The sequence below is a fragment of the Phyllostomus hastatus genome, unplaced genomic scaffold, assembly GCF_019186645.2.
Source record: "Phyllostomus hastatus isolate PE091 unplaced genomic scaffold, TTU_PhHast_1.1 phas_contig_1, whole genome shotgun sequence".
Taxonomy (NCBI): domain Eukaryota; kingdom Metazoa; phylum Chordata; class Mammalia; order Chiroptera; family Phyllostomidae; genus Phyllostomus; species Phyllostomus hastatus.
The window spans coordinates 14,123,438-14,140,443 of NW_025333498.1; the positions used below are offsets into that span (position 1 = coordinate 14,123,438).

Here is a 17,006-nt window from a genome sequence, read left to right on the forward strand (position 1 = left end):
TGGTGTGAGCATTGACTGTGGGAGTGTGGGGTGGGCTTGGCAGAGGGGGGCAAAGGGGGAAATTGGACAACTATAATAGCATAAACAATAAAATGTTTTTTAAAAAGCCAGGTTTATCATGGGTAAGAATAAACTATATTAAATGGATGTAATGACTAGAAAGCTACGTTGTGTCCCATTTTATGTGAGACTGAGGACATCCTATGCCTTCTCCACAGAACACAAGGCTAGTGGCTAAGACGTGTGCTCCTAGCTTTGGCACTACTGATGGGATGACTTTGGATAATTCACCTAACTTCTTCTGGTCAGTTTCCTCGTTTGTCAAATGAGATTACACTAGGAAATTATTTTCAAACATGGTTTAACCTTGGAATTCTTTGTTGAAATACATCTAACAAGGAATCCCCAAGACATAAAACATTTAACAGCCAAAGTCATCCATTTGAAGCCGTGTTTTCGATGATGTGTGTGGTGGTCCATGAAAGGGCTGTGAGGGGGTTGAAAATTTCTAGACCAGATGAACCTTAAAATTTAAGATTTAAAATTTAAAATTTTATAAACCATGTTTGTTCTTTTTGCCACTGGCCATTATCAGATATTAACTCTATCACTCAAATACTAAGGAAATGGCGGGTCAAGTTCCACAAAGAACATTGTTTTCCTGGCAAGAGTAGACACTCAGGAAATGCATAAAGAATGGGTACATTAAGGTACCAAAACGGAATTGCAGGAACAGCAGACATTCGTAGGAAAGAAGTAAGATTCCAGGTGACCAAAAATAAACTAATATTATAAACCAGGCAAAGAGGGGGGAAAAGAAGGAGGAAGAGAAGGAGGAAGAAGAGAAGGAGAAGAGGGGAAGCAAGAGAAGACGACCAAGAAAGAAAAGCTAGGCACCGAGGCAGCTGTGAAGAGAACTGCCAGAGGAAAGGTGAAAGTCAGTCCAAACAAAGAAAAATGGTACTTCCAACCAAAAAAATGAGTGCAGAATCAGGGTACAGAATCCTGTCACCGGTTGCTTAGAAGAGAGAAATACTTGAGCAGGGAGGGGGTTTGACAAAAAAAAAGAGAAGGAAGGAGTAAGAGTCTTAAAAAATAATGTTTCTAGCTTCTCTTTACAGCTGTCTCTGCAGGGAAGACTGGAGAGACTAGAGGAGAAAATGAGAGCAGGAAAAATAGCCTCCACAGAGCAGGGAAGAGGAGGTTGTTCAGATTTATGGGTTTTATTAAGCCAGTTTTCTGAATCACTCTGCCATAAAGGAAAATAGCTTCTGCTGGGCTGTCTCTCTCTCCTCCTCAGGTAAGGAACAAAGGGTGGGTGGAGTTAGGGACAGGCCCTGGGCCTGTGTCTGCCGCTCAGAAGCACTGCAGGTGTTTCTGGCTACTGTGTCGCATTATGTTTATGTCACAAACGGGAATTGAAAATCAGTCCATGTGAGGCAGGCATGAATCCACATCTGTTATCCTCCCCAACAATAAATAAATAAATGAATAAATAGCCCAGACAGACGGATGCCAGTCTACCTACAGCAAAATTTTAAAGCATGTGCTTGACGATAAGACTAGACCCAGGGTCCGATGGAGACTGCAGGCAGCTACAAGCGCGATGACTATCCTGCACAGTGATGCTGCATGTTGCTAAGGGGAACATAATTTATAGCACAAACCCTATGGCTTCCACAAAGGTTGAGTTTTCCTCTCATTTCCTTGCCTTTTTATTGGCTTCACTGCACGGTTGCCAATAGCAACATCCACTGGTAGCAAGGGGAGTTCAACACCATTGCAATCTGCCACACAGTGGAGCCCTGACAATGTCAACCATCAATCAAAGAGCTGTTTGTAATTGCCTCCATCTATTTTTCCTGTCTCAGAGTGTCTTTCCCATTGTGGGTCAGAATTCAGAAACTGCTGACTAATGCCACGGGTGGGTCCCCCCACCACCAGGAAGCAGTGGGGAGGAGGGGAGCAGCTTCTCTGGTGCCGGCAACCCCCCGGGTTAGGGGCTGAACTCTTGGGAGTTAAAGGCATTTTTAGTCCCTTTTCTAAATAATGTATAATTTTCTAAGAATGTGAGGTATGTATTCCATGTATTCTGCTTTTCTAAAACAGAGAAAGAAATTTTCCCAGTTCTTGTTTTTGGTGGTTTGTTTTTTTTCCCTATTGTAGGAAGGCATTTAAAATGGGAGCCTTCCTATAAAATTTCCAACTCACCAGATTATGGTTGCTTCCTTGGGTGGGTCTCTTGGCATTCATATTTGAAATGACTTCATCCTACTATCTCCACGAGATGCATTTTTTTTCAGAGATACTATTTATTCTCTTATTACTCAGTGTGTAGATAACACATGCGCAGCCTACAATGTGGCTGGCAATCCTGGCCAGTAGGGTCAGCCTGGCAAACTGTTAAAGGCACCATCCGGTGCGCAGTGGGACTGGGGCTCCATCCTGGCGTGGCCACCGGCTGGACCTGTAATCTCGGGACTCGCCAGGTGTCAGGCTTTCCATCTGTAAAATAAAAGCACCAACTTCACTTCCACACTGAAGGACTGAGCTATATTTAACTTTAAAAAGTTTTTCCAGATACCTGTATCATTTACTGTGCTTGAATAAAATCAGAATAAACAGAAAGAGGTCATCTCATTAAAGACAGAGTACAAGGCTACATATATGGGCTAGCTATAAAAACAACCTTACCACAGATATGTCTGAGCCTGCCTCTAGTGACCATAAGAGATATTATCATCAGTACAATTTTCTTAAAATTTACCCTTTTATCATATAAAGGATAATTTTAGACTTTCTCATATCATAGATATCCAATAAGTAGTAGTCCATTTAATTTAGAAATAAATTCATAAAGTGAGGAAAAGAAGTTAAAACTGCATGTGCATTTTCTGTTTCTCAAATTTTTGACGTCTATGCATTTCCAAGTATTTTATATTTACACACACTTTGGGTTAGAAGTAACCTTTAACTTTTTGTTAGTGTAATACAATATTACCATTACAGGAATTCAGTTGCTTTTTTGCATATCAAAATTTTTCATCTTTTTTCCACTTACCTTATAGGTCATCAACCAGAATCTGCTCAATTTACTTTGCATTACAATTATTTTCAAATCCATTTCCCTTGCTGACTTTTCTTGAATTGTGGAAACATAAGATACAGTTTTATCCCTAGTAACAGTGTGAAGCGATTCCCTGAAAGTGGGATGGAAACCTAAATGTATTAGGGAAAGATTTAAATCTAAAGAAAAATATTTGGGTTGGAAAAAACATCAGAAAGGATTCACTAAAGCTACAAAAGAAAACCTGATTCGGACACCTGAGAACCCTGGCAGCGCCACTGCAGTGAAGGTTCGTTGTCTGTTGTTCTGCCACGGGCTGTGAAGAACTCCCCAAACTCACCTGGGTCGGGAAATGTAAAGGTTGAGTCTGGCTACGAGAAGGCCAGAATCTCATGAGTTTCCTAAGCGGTCAATAATAAAGTAAAACACATAGCTGGCAGAAATAAAACAAAGTGTGTCTGGAGAATTTCACGATGAGCGCCTGGACCCAGGAATGGCCGATGTCCTGACTGTGTACCCTCTCCTCAGCTCCGTAATGTCGCATTGTACCTCTTTCTTAATTTAATTTTGGGTGTTCTTACATATTTGGTACATTGCTCAACAGTGCTCCTGACAAGTTGTTTGTCTGTGTATCAACTCCCCACCAATGTCACTGAGTGTATACACTGCTACAGAACTGTTTGTTTTATTCAGTAAATTAAGTATTTGCTTTGAAAAAAAATGTTATTTGCAGCCATCATTTATCTTTGTGTTCCTTTTCTGTGTGTATATGTGTCTGTGTTAGAATCTCATTTTTCCTTCAGATTTAGATTAAATCATATTTAGATGAATTAAAAAAAATAAACAGCATAGTGAGGAAATAATAGGAGGCTAGGTTTTGTTGAGTCTCATTCCCTTGGGGAAAAATTGCTTTTTGCCATTTTATTTTGATGTACAATACTCTAAAAGGGATCTTCCACTGATTAGCTTCCTAAGTATTGTTTTCCACAAAAGAAGGGAAACACGTTTTCAGCTGAGTGGTCCGAAGTCACTCCCTATGTGTAGATTTCCCAGGCTGATGTCTCGCTGTAAGAACACTGCATTATAGACGGCTTGGCCACTTCACAAGCAACTAATCCATGATTTTGCAATAGTCTGCTGCTTTAAGAGATCTACATATCTTTGTTTTTAATAAATGCTTAAAGTTTAACTAAGGCTTTGGAATAATCTTTCTCTTGAGAAGGGTGATTTAAGGGCTGAGAGAGGCAAGCATGTATCTGAATACCAACAATTTAAATCTTGACTGTCACTTTTAGCCCATTAACCTTGTCTTGATCTGTGATGTTTGCCTATGTGAGAGAAATACTGGGACCTCCCTGTCCGTGGAGCATTTTAAAGATGACAGAATAATTCAAATTATTGAAGTTTGTCTAGAGGGAGAAGAGTCTGCAGCCAAATGCAGGTTCCTGAGTCCTTACAGATTGCTCAAATTTGCATGGGTAATTACACTGGGGGGTTGCATCCATGCAGAGCTGCCAGCCACACGGATGCCGTACAATTACACAGCGGCTTCGGTGCTTAAACTTTAAAATTCTTACACCATTGTGCCTGTTCTGTTAGAACAAACTGCAGCAAATGATCCAAAGCCAATTCAAATGACTGAAGAGGAGGTGCGGGGGGTGGGGGGGGGGGGTGAGAGGGAAGAGGTACAGCATAGCCCCTACTGGCCAGCTTGAGCAATCACCAGTCCTCAGCGCTGGCTGCCACAGCCACTGGCTTCTTTGTGCTTTGTAGTCCATGCTTTTCAAGTGGGACCAACAATAAGAATCACTGAATTCACAGAAGAGCTGTAAAGATTAATGAGGGAAGTTAGGCAAATCAGGACCTGGTCCTGGTACAGAAAGTACTTGAACAGGGGGGCTAGCGTAGCTCTTTGTTTGGATGGTTGGTTGGTTATTTTTAAATGTCAGTATCCACAGTTGTGCCTTCTCTAATTCCTTTTATAAACTGTATGCTACTGTGATCTCCCTGGTAAGTTAATTTAGATCATAACACCGTAAGCCCCCAAATACAAAGTACTTGATACAAAACAAGGTATGGCCAAGAAGAAAATCTAATTAAAATATTAATAAAGCTGGAACTACCAGGGAAAAAAGAGTTCATAATGAGGTTAAATGTCTCACCATCTGAGTGTAAATGTTCCCAAGCATTGATTTGGAATACATACAACCTCTCCAAAAGTCTTAAAAGATTGAACAGATGCTCCTGAAAGTCAGTCAACTACATTACCAATTTGGCACTAATTTATTCTTCCCTGTTTGTGTTGAAAGATGGGGGATGGGAGGCAACAAGATAACTGAGCAGCCCAAACTGGGTGTCCTGCAGAAAATGGCCTGGAATGAAAGGGGGAAAGAAATAACAGCTGGAAAGTGGTTTTGCAGAAGGTTTTCCATTCCTAAGGAAGATGTCTGGCCACAGCTGTGGTTGTTGAGATGTTCATAAATTACCATTGTTTATCAATAGGAAGTGGTCACATTTCTAGGATAAGTAAGAAAACATACCTTCCAACTAGTTGTAAAAGAGAATGACAAGTAGATTAAGTGTACGAATAGAATTTGATGATCTCACATTTTGGCAGGCAGAAACATAAGCATGTTAAGAAGCAAACATCATGTTTTTAGCTTCTCTATATTTTGACAGAATGGAATTCTTCTATGTGGTAAACAAGCCTCCCCTTATGCAGCAAAATCCAACACCATTTTCCCAAAGTCTAATTCCTGTCAATGATGCACTAAATCATTTTATTGTAACCACTAAATGCTTTCTTATTGCTAGAAGGGCACGTTACAGTTTCTTTCTGATATATGCTCCAGATTTTCAAGATTCTATTGGAAACTAAATGATCTTCATGACATTTTAGAATATCCCACCCCATTTATTGATTTCCAGAATTTCTATCACTAATTAAAGGGTCTTCTTTTACCATCTTTTCCCCCCATCCCCCCTCCAAAAAACAAATCTATCCCCAACTGCTTATCAGAGATTAAATAAAAGTCAGTCCATCACAGCAGCAGTCCTGGTCATGCCAATTTCGCAGTGTGATTTGTGCACTCATTTCATTTTGAAAATGACCCTGCCCTCCATCTGTCTAAGCCGAATGTCCTGCTTTTTTCAAGCCAACACATTCAAGCCAGCCAGCCTCCCTCCTGCTCCGCCCAGCTGCCGTGCTCACAGATAGGTACCAACACAAAGAGGGGAACCTCAGCTGATGCCTGTAGAGATCAGAGAAATTTGCAGCAGAGCAGATAGCCCTTCTACTTTCCATATTATTTCTAGGGAACCATTAGAAAGTAAATGCTTTCATGATACAACTCTTGGAAACAGAGTGACTGACCTAAGATATATAAGGCAATTTCCTGTTCCCATGGTCTATCATCTTACCTTGACTTAATAGCAACTTACCTAAAGTAACAGTTCATACATAAATACTTTAAAATACTGAGCCTGAGTTTCCAAGGGACAAGTGTAGTCAAGCAGCCATAGAAGTAAGATTCTCCCCGACTCATCCTCAATGATTGAGTGGCACTTGCCAAGATCCCTCCTCAATCCATGTGCCTCCTTAGATTGAAGGCCCTTAAGTGGTGCACCTAGAGACTGTATTGAAAGAAGCATTAAAGTAGGGTAATGGTTACCCTCATCAGCTGTGTTCTGTGGGGAAATTTAGGTGGCCCAGAGCCCCACTCAACTCCACCGAAATAGGTGTAGGTTGTCCCTTCCTTGGTATTCACACAGTGGAAGCTTCCCTATGTAATTCCACCCATAAAAACACAGCTTTGTCAATTTATGAGCAAGGGAAAAGACTGAATGAGTACATGAAGTCAGTTGTTTTACAACAGTAGCAATTGTAGGTCAGCAAAACTTGCCTCCTAGCTACTCCAGGTGACTGGGAGCTATACCACCCCTACTAGTTACTTCCTAACATCTGCTCACAGCTGTAATTCAGGCCCGGAAGATCGAATTTCTACTGCCCAAACCAACCTGGTTAGTTTTTTTAAAGAAGAACAAAAAGACACTAATCTACCATCATACAACTTGCCACCAAACACTGGGCCCTTAAAAACTCATCTGTAGAAAGTATATGAAATAAAGTATTCATCAGTCACTATTTCCTACTGAAACTAGCTGTTGGATACCATGGTAAAGTCACTACCTAACGGTCTTCAGCAAATTATTTGAAACTTTCTAGTAGACAGATTCTTTATCTGTAATATATAGAATATAGGGTGGATATTAAAATTAGCATTAACATATGTAAATAGTCTAATCGAGTGCCATATCTTATATATAGTTGTTGCTGGCTCTGAAATGTATAAATAGAAGAGATGGAGGGGCAGCACAACTATAGAGGAGGCACATAAAGGACTTGTACTTAAGTCTTTAAATATATAGCAAATGCTTTCATTCACGCATCATTTATCTTGTGCAATACACAGGACAATGCAGATCATGGAAAGTCAGTGGAGAAGTAGGGAGATCAAGGAAGATTGGTTTCTTAATTACAGTGAAATTTGAAGACCCAGGGCAGTAAACAGCCAGGTTTAAAGGCCAACATCTGCTCAGTAATACTTCTTGTGTATTAAAAAGGGGATTGGGAGACACTTGATTCTAAAATTAAAAGTCTCCCATACCAGGTAAGATTCACAAAACCGTTTCCTAACTATTACCTGTGGAAACAACTAAAATAAGGATGCTTGGTTTCTGCATATTAGGTTTTTTGAGAGTGCGCCCTCAAGGCAGCTTAAGAACAGCCTATTCTAATTCTAAGGGGAACTCCAAAGAAATTTTCCCCCTTTTCAAGACCGTGCATTTACAAAAACAAAATACGAAACGACACCATTTGCATGCAGCGCATAGTGTATAAGGCTCATAAACGCAAAGAACATGGGACCATGAACCTTCCTCTCCTGTCTAAGAGACCTAGCTGATACAACTGGTAGCCAGCAACCCTCGTGTACACAGGAACCAAAAGCCAGGGAAACCCCGTCTGCTAGGCGGATAGCTCAGTCTGGCGGAGACTACATATCCCAGAAAGCACGGCGGCCACACTCAGAATAGCCTGCGTATATTTCACCGGTGCATGTCGGGAAGTAGAGTTTCCGTTTCAGAGCTAGCGGGTAGGGTTCTCTTACTCTTCGCTATTCATGACTTCTGCCATCCGTCTTCGAGGGCTGAATCGGTAACTGAGAGACTAACGTAGTGATTCCTTTTTATTACTAACTCTCTCTGTTGCAAAGTAATCTCCAGAGAAGCAGTTTTCCGTTTCCGGTAGGCTCGTTGCCTAGGTAACTAGGACGCACAACAACTGTGGCGGTTATGGCGCGGCTGGGTAGTACACAGATCCCCGACGGGGAGTTCACTGCGGTGGTGTACCGGCTCATCCGCGATTCCCGCTACGCCGAGGTGGTGCAGCTGCTGGGCGGAGAGCTCCAGCGGATCCCGAGGAGCCGCGCCGGCCTGTCGCTGCTGGGCTACTGCTACTACCGCCTGCAGGAGTTCGCGCTGGCCGCCGAGTGCTATGAGCAGCTGAGCCAGCTGCACCCGGAGCTGGAGCAGTACCGCCTGTACCAGGCCCAGGCCCTGTACAAGGCCTGCCTTTATCCGGAGGCCACCCGGGTGGCCTTCCTCCTCTTGGACAACCCCGCCTACCACAGCCATGTCCTCCGTCTGCAAGCTGCCATCAAGTACAGCGAGGGCGATCTTCCCGGGGCCAGGAGCCTGGTGGAGCAGCTACTGAGTGGGGAAGGGGGAGAAGACAGTGGGGGTGAGAATGAGTCAGATGGCCAAGTCAACCTGGGTTGTTTGCTCTACAAGGAGGGGCAGTACCAAGCTGCATGTTCCAAGTTCTTTGCAGCCCTGCAGGCCTCAGGCTACCGGCCTGACCTTTGCTACAATCTGGCATTGGCCTATTATAGCAGTCGACAGTATGCCTCAGCTCTGAAGCATATCGCAGACATTATTGAGCGTGGCATCCGCCAGCACCCAGAGCTAGGTGTGGGCATGACTACCGAAGGCATCGATGTTCACAGTGTTGGCAACACTTTAGTCCTTCACCAGACTGCTCTGGTGGAAGCCTTCAACCTCAAGGCAGCCATAGAATACCAACTGAAAAACTATAAGGTTGCCCACGAAACCCTCACTGACATGCCACCCAGGGCAGAGGAAGAGTTGGACCCTGTGACTCTGCACAACCAGGCACTAATGAACATGGATGCCAGACCTACAGAAGGGTTTGAAAAGCTACAGTTTTTGCTCCAACAGAACCCCTTCCCCCCAGAGACCTTTGGCAACCTGTTGCTGCTGTACTGTAAGTATGAGTATTTTGACCTGGCTGCAGATGTCCTGGCAGAGAATGCCCACTTGACTTACAAATTCCTCACACCCTATCTCTATGACTTCTTGGATGCCATGATCACTTGCCAGACAGCTCCTGAAGAGGCTTTCATTAGGCTTGATGGGCTAGCAGGGACGCTGACTGAACAGCTCCGGAGACTCACCAAACAAGTACAGGAAGCAAGACACAGTAGAGATGACGAAGCTGTCAAAAAGGCAGTGAATGAATATGATGACATCCTGGAGAAGTATATTCCTGTGTTGATGGCCCAGGCAAAAATCTACTGGAACCTTGAAAATTACCCAGTGGTGGAAAAGATCTTTCGCAAGTCTGTGGAATTCTGCAGTGACCATGATGTGTGGAAGCTGAATGTGGCCCATGTTCTGTTCATGCAGGAAAACAAATACAAAGAAGCCATTGGTTTTTATGAGCCCATAGTCAAGAAGCATTATGACAACATCCTGAGTGTCAGTGCCATCGTACTGGCTAACCTCTGTGTTTCGTATATTATGACTAGTGAAAATGAAGAAGCCGAGGAGTTGATGAGGAAGATCGAAAAGGAGGAAGATCAGCTGTCCTATGATGACCCAGACAAGAAAACCTACCATCTCTGCATTGTGAACTTGGTGATAGGAACACTTTACTGTGCCAAAGGAAATTATGACTTTGGGATTTCTCGAGTTATCAAAAGCTTGGAACCTTATAATAAGAAACTGGGAACTGATACCTGGTATTATGCCAAAAGATGCTTCCTGTCCTTATTAGAAAACATGTCAAAACACACAATCATGCTTCGTGACAGTGTTATCCAAGAATGTGTCCAGTTTCTGGAACACTGTGAACTTTATGGCAGGAACGTACCTGCCATTATTGAACAACCCCTGGAGGAAGAAAGAATGCATACTGGAAAGAATACAGTCACTTATGAATCCAGACAGTTGAAAGCTTTGATTTATGAGATTATAGGATGGAATATGTAGTCATGTCTGATAATGGGCATTTACCATAATGGCTCTGTTATCTGTATTTTTTATTCTCTTTATTTATCCTTTGGCTTCTTTACATTTGTAGAATTTTTTTATCCTTTAAAAATTAATTTAGCTGTAACTTTTCTCTGAGAAATCTCATGAAATTAAATGTAGTAAAAGGCACTTGAACCCTAGAAGAATATGAAAATTTAAAAATTAATGAGGAAGTTGTGTTTAATAGTATCTGTAATACCTATATTCCCTCTTCTTTATATACTTGTGCTTGCTATATCCTGAGGGAACTCTGATTGACAAGCTGACATTACCCAGCGGCTAGGCACTCTGAAGTTCAGGACTCAGTTAATGAATAGAATGTCTGGACATTAATAATTACTTCAAGAATATTGTGCTCTACTCCAACATTAACCCTTATAAGTACATTAATTTACAGTGCATACATTTTACATAGCTTTTAGTATGTCTTGGCAGAGGTTTTCAATACAGTTGTAATGTTTTTTCTAACAAAAGTTTCTTATGTTCTAAGTGAAGTTCTTTTTGTTGTTTTTTTATTTGTTTTTTAATGTGCAAGACCCAGGGGGAAACTTTGTGCTATAACAAAATTATGGTGCTATGGTATGGAGACAATAAATATGGTTGACAAATTTCCATGGTTTTCTTTTGCTCTATTTGTTAATATTCTGAATATACAAACATAAATAAGATATAATCAGACTTTCCATATTTGATTTTTAGCAGTGATTAATAACAGCTTTAGCCTCAGTTCTTAATTCTCATCCTTGTATTTTTATTTAGGATACATTAATGCTTGAGTTTGGTTCCACGTTGTACCTTCTTGAAAGTGGAAAAATATTGTATATTCCAATAACCCCATCAGCCTCCTCTCTTATTCATACAACAGGTGGGATGGTCTATCAGTGAATTCTGAAATTGTAACTGGTAGACTCATAATGCGTTTCATATTCAAAAGCCTCTCAATAGTGTTTTGGAGTTTTCACTATGAACTCCATTCATTCTGCTTGGGCATTTAATTTTCTATAAGCTACAAGAGCCTTACTGTTTTTTTTTTTCATCTGCACCTTACCCCTTTGCTCTTCAAAAATGTAACTATACCCTGGCTGGTGCAGCTCAGTGAATTGAGTGTGGGCCTGTGAACCAAAGGGTCACCAATTCTATTCCCAGTCAAGGCACATGCCTGGGTTGCAGGCCAGATCCCCAGTGGGAGGCGCATGAGAGGCAGCTACATATTGATGTTTCTCCCCCTCTCTAGAAATAAATAAATAAAGTCTTTAAAAAAATATCTGTCAACTGAACTCTATCTGGCTTAGAAAAAATCAAAAGTACTAGGTTGAATCATGAAATTGCTGATTTCAAACGTTTTCAAACAATAAAAACAGTGATTTCTGTTGTTCAAACTGTGAGCTTTCCATAAACAGTGGGAATTCCTGCTATGATTGATTTTTCTTTCCAGGAAACAGCTATATATATACTGAGATGTAGTATGCTCAGAATACCTCCTCTATAGCAAGACATCTTTGGGTGCTGAAATGCTATCATATCTGTTCAAGAATTTGGAATTAGCATTGTGAATGCTAATGCATGGTCTCCGATTTATGCAACTTTTAATCTGTATTATCCAAGCTACTACCATTTACCTAGTTGATAGTGATCATCCCATATTTGGAGGAATATCTAAAGGGATTTTTGAATATGAGTTTATATGCTGCATATTGAAGGATATGTTCCCTTTGTTTAAAAAGTACAGTCCTTAGGTGATTCCTTTCCAATCCTAACGGCTTCTACTACAAATTCACTTAGGGAGCATGTAGAGAAAATCTTCCGTTTCTGGTTAGTTTGTTGCCTTGGTAAGTAGGACGCACAGCAACCATGGCTGGGCAGAACGCAGATCCCCGGCTGGGAGTTAACCACGGTGGTGTACCAGCTCATCCGCGATTCCCGCTACGCCGCCAAAGTGGTGCAGCTGCTGGGCGGAGAGCTCCAGCGGATCCCGAGGAGCCGCGCCGGCCTGTCGCTGCTGGGCTACTGCTAGTACCGCCTGCAGGAGTTCGCGCTGGCCGCCAAGTGCTATGAGCAGCTGAGCCAGCTGCACCCGGAGCTGGAGCAGTACCGCCTGTACCAGGCCCAGGCCCTGTACAAGGCCTGCCTTTATCCGGAGGCCACCTGGGCGGCCTCCCTCCTCTTGGACAACCCCGCCTACCACAGCCGTGTCCTCCGTCTGCAAGCTGCCATCAAGTACAACGAGGGCGATCTTCCCGGGGCCAGGAGCCTGGTGGAGCAGCTACTGAGTGGGGGAAAATCTACTGAAAAAGATGCTTTTAGTCCTTATTAGAAAACATGTGTAAACACACAATTATTGTCATGACACTGTTATTCAAGAATGCATTCAGTTTCTAGAACACTGTGACCTTGTGGCAGGAACACATCTGCTGTTATTGAACAACCTCTAGAAGGAAGAATGCATATTAGAAAGAATACAGTCACACATAAATTCAGACAGTTAAAAGCTTTGATTTAGGAGATTATGGGATGGAATATGTAGTCATGTCTCATAATGGTTTTTCGTTTTGTTACTTATATTTCACACCTTTTTAAAATCTATATTATCCTTGGCATCTTACATTTGTTATATATTGAACTTTGTACAATAGTAATAACAAGTATTTGTTTTGAGAAAGTTTCCCATTTAATTAAGAAGAGTTAGCTCATGTAGTATGAGCTAAATCAGTTTGTGTTTTTCTCTGCCAGTAACTGTCACCAACCATATCTTGCCCTCATGCAAATATTGCCCAGTGAAATCTTTATTAAAGCAAGTAATGCTAAATAGCAGTTTATATTCATCTTTAGGCTGTAAAAACGAGTGTGTCCTGAGCCAATGAACTTTTGCATTGCTCCTATTGCTAGCCCATTGGCTGGTCCATTTCTCAATCAACAAAGACAGGTTCATTGTGCCATTTTAAGACGACTGTGCTTCCAGTAAGAGCAATTCTGGCCTGGACTGTATGCCTCCATTCCATTTTTTTTAGTCCTTTAATGAAAGACTAAATGAAACAGAATTTGCACCCTTGGTCCAAGCTCTTTAAGAAGTACAGGTATTAAACAGATGATAATGTTTTTCTTTTCAGGTTCTGAAATCCAATCTGTGGCTTAATTTTTCTCTGTAATTTGGCTGATTGATTGGTCTTTAGTTTTATAATCAGCATTTCCCTTCATCTTTCATTTTTGGTTGTGTCTCCTTGTGAATACTGATAAATATCAAGTTTGGATGCTTTCTAATATGATCAACTGGGGAAAAATAACACTGAACTGACAATGAAAATACTAAGGTGTGAGTTTCAAACCCTTCACAGTCAAATAATAGACTCAAGATGGATAAAAGACTTAAATATAAGTCAAGACACCATAAAAGTCCGAGAGGAAAACATAGGGAGAAAATATCTCAGATATTCCATATAGCAATATTTTGCCAATATGTCCCCTAGAGCAAGGGACATAAAGGAAAGAATAAGCAAATGGGATTTCATCAAAATAAAAAGCTCCTGCATGGCTGAAGAAAACATAAGCAAAATGAAAAAGGAACCAACTGTATGGGAAAATATATTTGCAAATGATACCTCAGACAAGGCTTTGATCTCCAAAATATATAAAGAATTCACATGCCTCTACTCCAGGAAGACAAACAACCTAATTAAAAATGGGCAAAGGATCTCAACAGATAGTTCTCCAAGGAGGGCATACAGAGGGCCCAGAGACATATGAAAGGGTGCTCAGCATCACTAGCCATCAGAGAGATGCAAATTAAAACCACAATGAGATACCACTTCTCATCAGTCAGAATGGCCATCATAACCAAATCAACAAACAAGTGCTGGAGAGGCTGTGGAGAAACGGGAACCCTAGTACACTGTTGGTGGGAATGCAGACTGGTACAGCCACTGTAGAAAACAGTATGGAATTTCCTCAGAAAATTAAAAATGGAACTGCCCTCTGAACCAGCAATCTCACTGCTGGGATTATACCCTAAGAATCCTAAAACACCAGTTCAAAAGAACCAATGCACCCCAAAGTTCATAGCAGCACATTTACAATAGCCAAGTGTTGGAAGCAAACCTAAGTGGGGCCCATCAGTGAATGAGTGGATCAAAAAAACGGTACATTTACATAATAGAATACTGCACAGCAGAAAAAAAGAAGGAGCTTCTACCCTTTGCAACAGCATGAATAGAACTGGAGAGCATTATGCTAAGTGAAATAAGCCAGATGGTGAAAGACAAATACCACATGATCTCACCTATAAGTGGAACCTCATGAATAAAACAAATGAGCAAGCAAAATGTAACCAGAGACATTGAAATAAAGAACAAACTGACAGTAACCAGAGGTGGGGGGATAACAGGGAGGGAAGAGGGAAGGGTCATCAAGGAACATATATAAAGGACCCATGGACAAAGCCAAAGGGGGGAAGGATCGAGGGTGGGAGGTGGAGATGGCTGGGGTGGGTGGGAGTGGCTGGGGAGGAAATAGAACCAATTGTACTTGAACAACAATAAACAAAGAGAAAATTTTAAAGAAATTAATTTATCACTTGAGGCCTCAGAGTCACTTGAACTACAAGATATTCTTAATGGTAACTTCCAGTTGCAACAGCTGATCTTGTGTAAGCCATGTAGAAGAACATTACCTTCTTTTATAACCTGGATATATAAACAAGTCAGTTAGAAAATGAAATATATCATTGAATTTCAAGTGAATGTTTTTTGTATTTTGGCCTAAGTAAATGTTAACTCCTAAGGTGAATGTTAGTTGTTATCTTATTGTTGGATGCTATATATAACATATTGATTACTAGTAGGATATTTGGATTTTTACCCTTTTTACTTGGAAATTTTGCTCACAAATCAAGCTACGAATGTATATAAGGTAGTCCTCGTTCTCTGCTATGGTTGTATATAAGTTTAAAATTGGGGAATATTTAGAAATTACTTAATTCTATTAACATTCCCTTTTAGGTTATCTGCTAATGTATATACAATGAGGTCAGTCCAGAAAAAGTCCAGCCATTGTTAATATAACGAGAATGGTTTATTCGACATTGATATAACCTGGCAGCCAAGGAAAGTGGACTGGAATGCGTATGTGTGAACAATGGTGACTTCTCTGTACTAGTCAGTGGGGGCAGTAGACGCTGTTGAGTGAGCATGTGTACTGTATGGCCTTCGCATTCAAAATGACTGAGCAAATAGAGCAATGAATCTGCATCAAATTTTGTGTTAAGCTTGAATATTTCTCCATGGAGACTATTTAGATGATTCAGAAGGCCGCAGCTATGGGCAATTGGTGATTGGCAGCTTCATCACAATACACTCACTCATACATCACATCTCGTGCAGAGTTTTTAGGGAAAACATCAAATCATCCAGGTGACTCAGCCCCGCTACAGCTCATATTTGGTACCCTACAACTTCTGGCTTCTCCAAAACTAAAATCACCTTTGAAAGGGAAGAGATTTCAGACCATTGATGAGATTCTGGAAAATATAACAGGGTAGCTTGATGGCAATTGGGAGAACTATGTGAGATCCCAAGGTGCCTACTTTGAAGAGTACTGAGGTGTCATTGTCCTATGTACAGTGTTTCTTGTATCTTGTATCTTCTACAATAAATGTCTCTATTTTTCATATTACATGGCTAGATGTTTTCTGGAAAGAATTCATATTTTGGTAGGAAGGAATATTTCTTTTTTTTAAAGATTTTATTTATTTATTTTTAGAGAGGGAAGGGAAGGAGAAAGAGAGAGAAACATCAATGTGTGGTTGCTGGGGGCTGTGGCCTGCAACCTAGGCATGTGCCCTGACTGGGAATCAAACCAGCGACACTTTGGTTTGCAGCCCGCGCACAATCCACTGAGCTACGCCAGGCAGGGCGGAATATTTGCTTTTAATTCTTCCCAAAAATAATGTACAAAAATGACATATATTCAGGCTATTGTAATGTGCATTTTTAAATCACTTGTTCTTAACATAATTGGAGCCTCTCCTGCCCCTGCGGTGAAGACCTCCAGCTGCCAGCCTGCCAGGAATCTGGGAACCGAGGAACAGGTGAGATGAAGATGAAATGGAGCTTTACCTATGTGATTCACTTCACAACCCACCTTGGATCTCCTTCAACCCCACGTCTCGGTAGTTAATCCAATGTCTGCTGCCATTAACAGAAGTAATGGATGACAGAGTGGAAGTAACAGATGCCAGAGCTACTTCTGCAACTAACTCACCAAATCACACGTCAGTCCTCATGCCTGTGTCTTTATCTAATGCCAGGAAGACAGGTCCTGCAGACTCTCCAAGAGGACAAAGCCACAGAGAATGAGAAGGCAGTCCCTAGTTTACACAGCTTTGTCTCTGGGTGTTTCCTTTTTCTGCCTTCAAAAGATCTATTTAGAAGATAGCAGTGTTACTGCTGCAGAATGTATCACAAGATAAGACAGGAAAAATCTACCTACCTTACCACCCCCTCCCTTCCTTTGCCAATTATAGGGGCACTTCTCTGAGAGCTGGAAGTTGAAACCA

General features: G+C 41.4%; 1 protein-coding gene and 1 long non-coding RNA gene across 2 annotated transcripts in view; one reads left to right on the forward strand and one right to left on the reverse strand.

Moving 5' to 3' along the window:
* LOC123815494 overlaps nucleotides 1-17,006 on the reverse strand; it is a 34,672-nt gene that overhangs the window by 6,745 nt on the left and 10,921 nt on the right. The window contains exon 2 of the long non-coding RNA XR_006785132.1: nucleotides 2,212-2,505. This is a non-coding gene — a long non-coding RNA (uncharacterized LOC123815494). The remainder of the gene's footprint in view (nucleotides 1-2,211; nucleotides 2,506-17,006) is intronic.
* On the forward strand, nucleotides 8,227-11,054 carry LOC123815225 (tetratricopeptide repeat protein 30B-like). The gene has a single exon (XM_045833503.1). The coding sequence runs from the start codon at nucleotides 8,420-8,422 to the stop codon at nucleotides 10,415-10,417; it is 1,998 nt and encodes a 665-aa protein (XP_045689459.1). The 5' UTR covers nucleotides 8,227-8,419; the 3' UTR covers nucleotides 10,418-11,054.

Excerpts from the sequence above, each read along its gene's own strand:
- LOC123815225 (XM_045833503.1), top strand. The coding sequence starts at position 8,420 with ATGGCGCGGCTGGGTAGTACACAGATCCCCGACGGGGAGTTCACTGCG.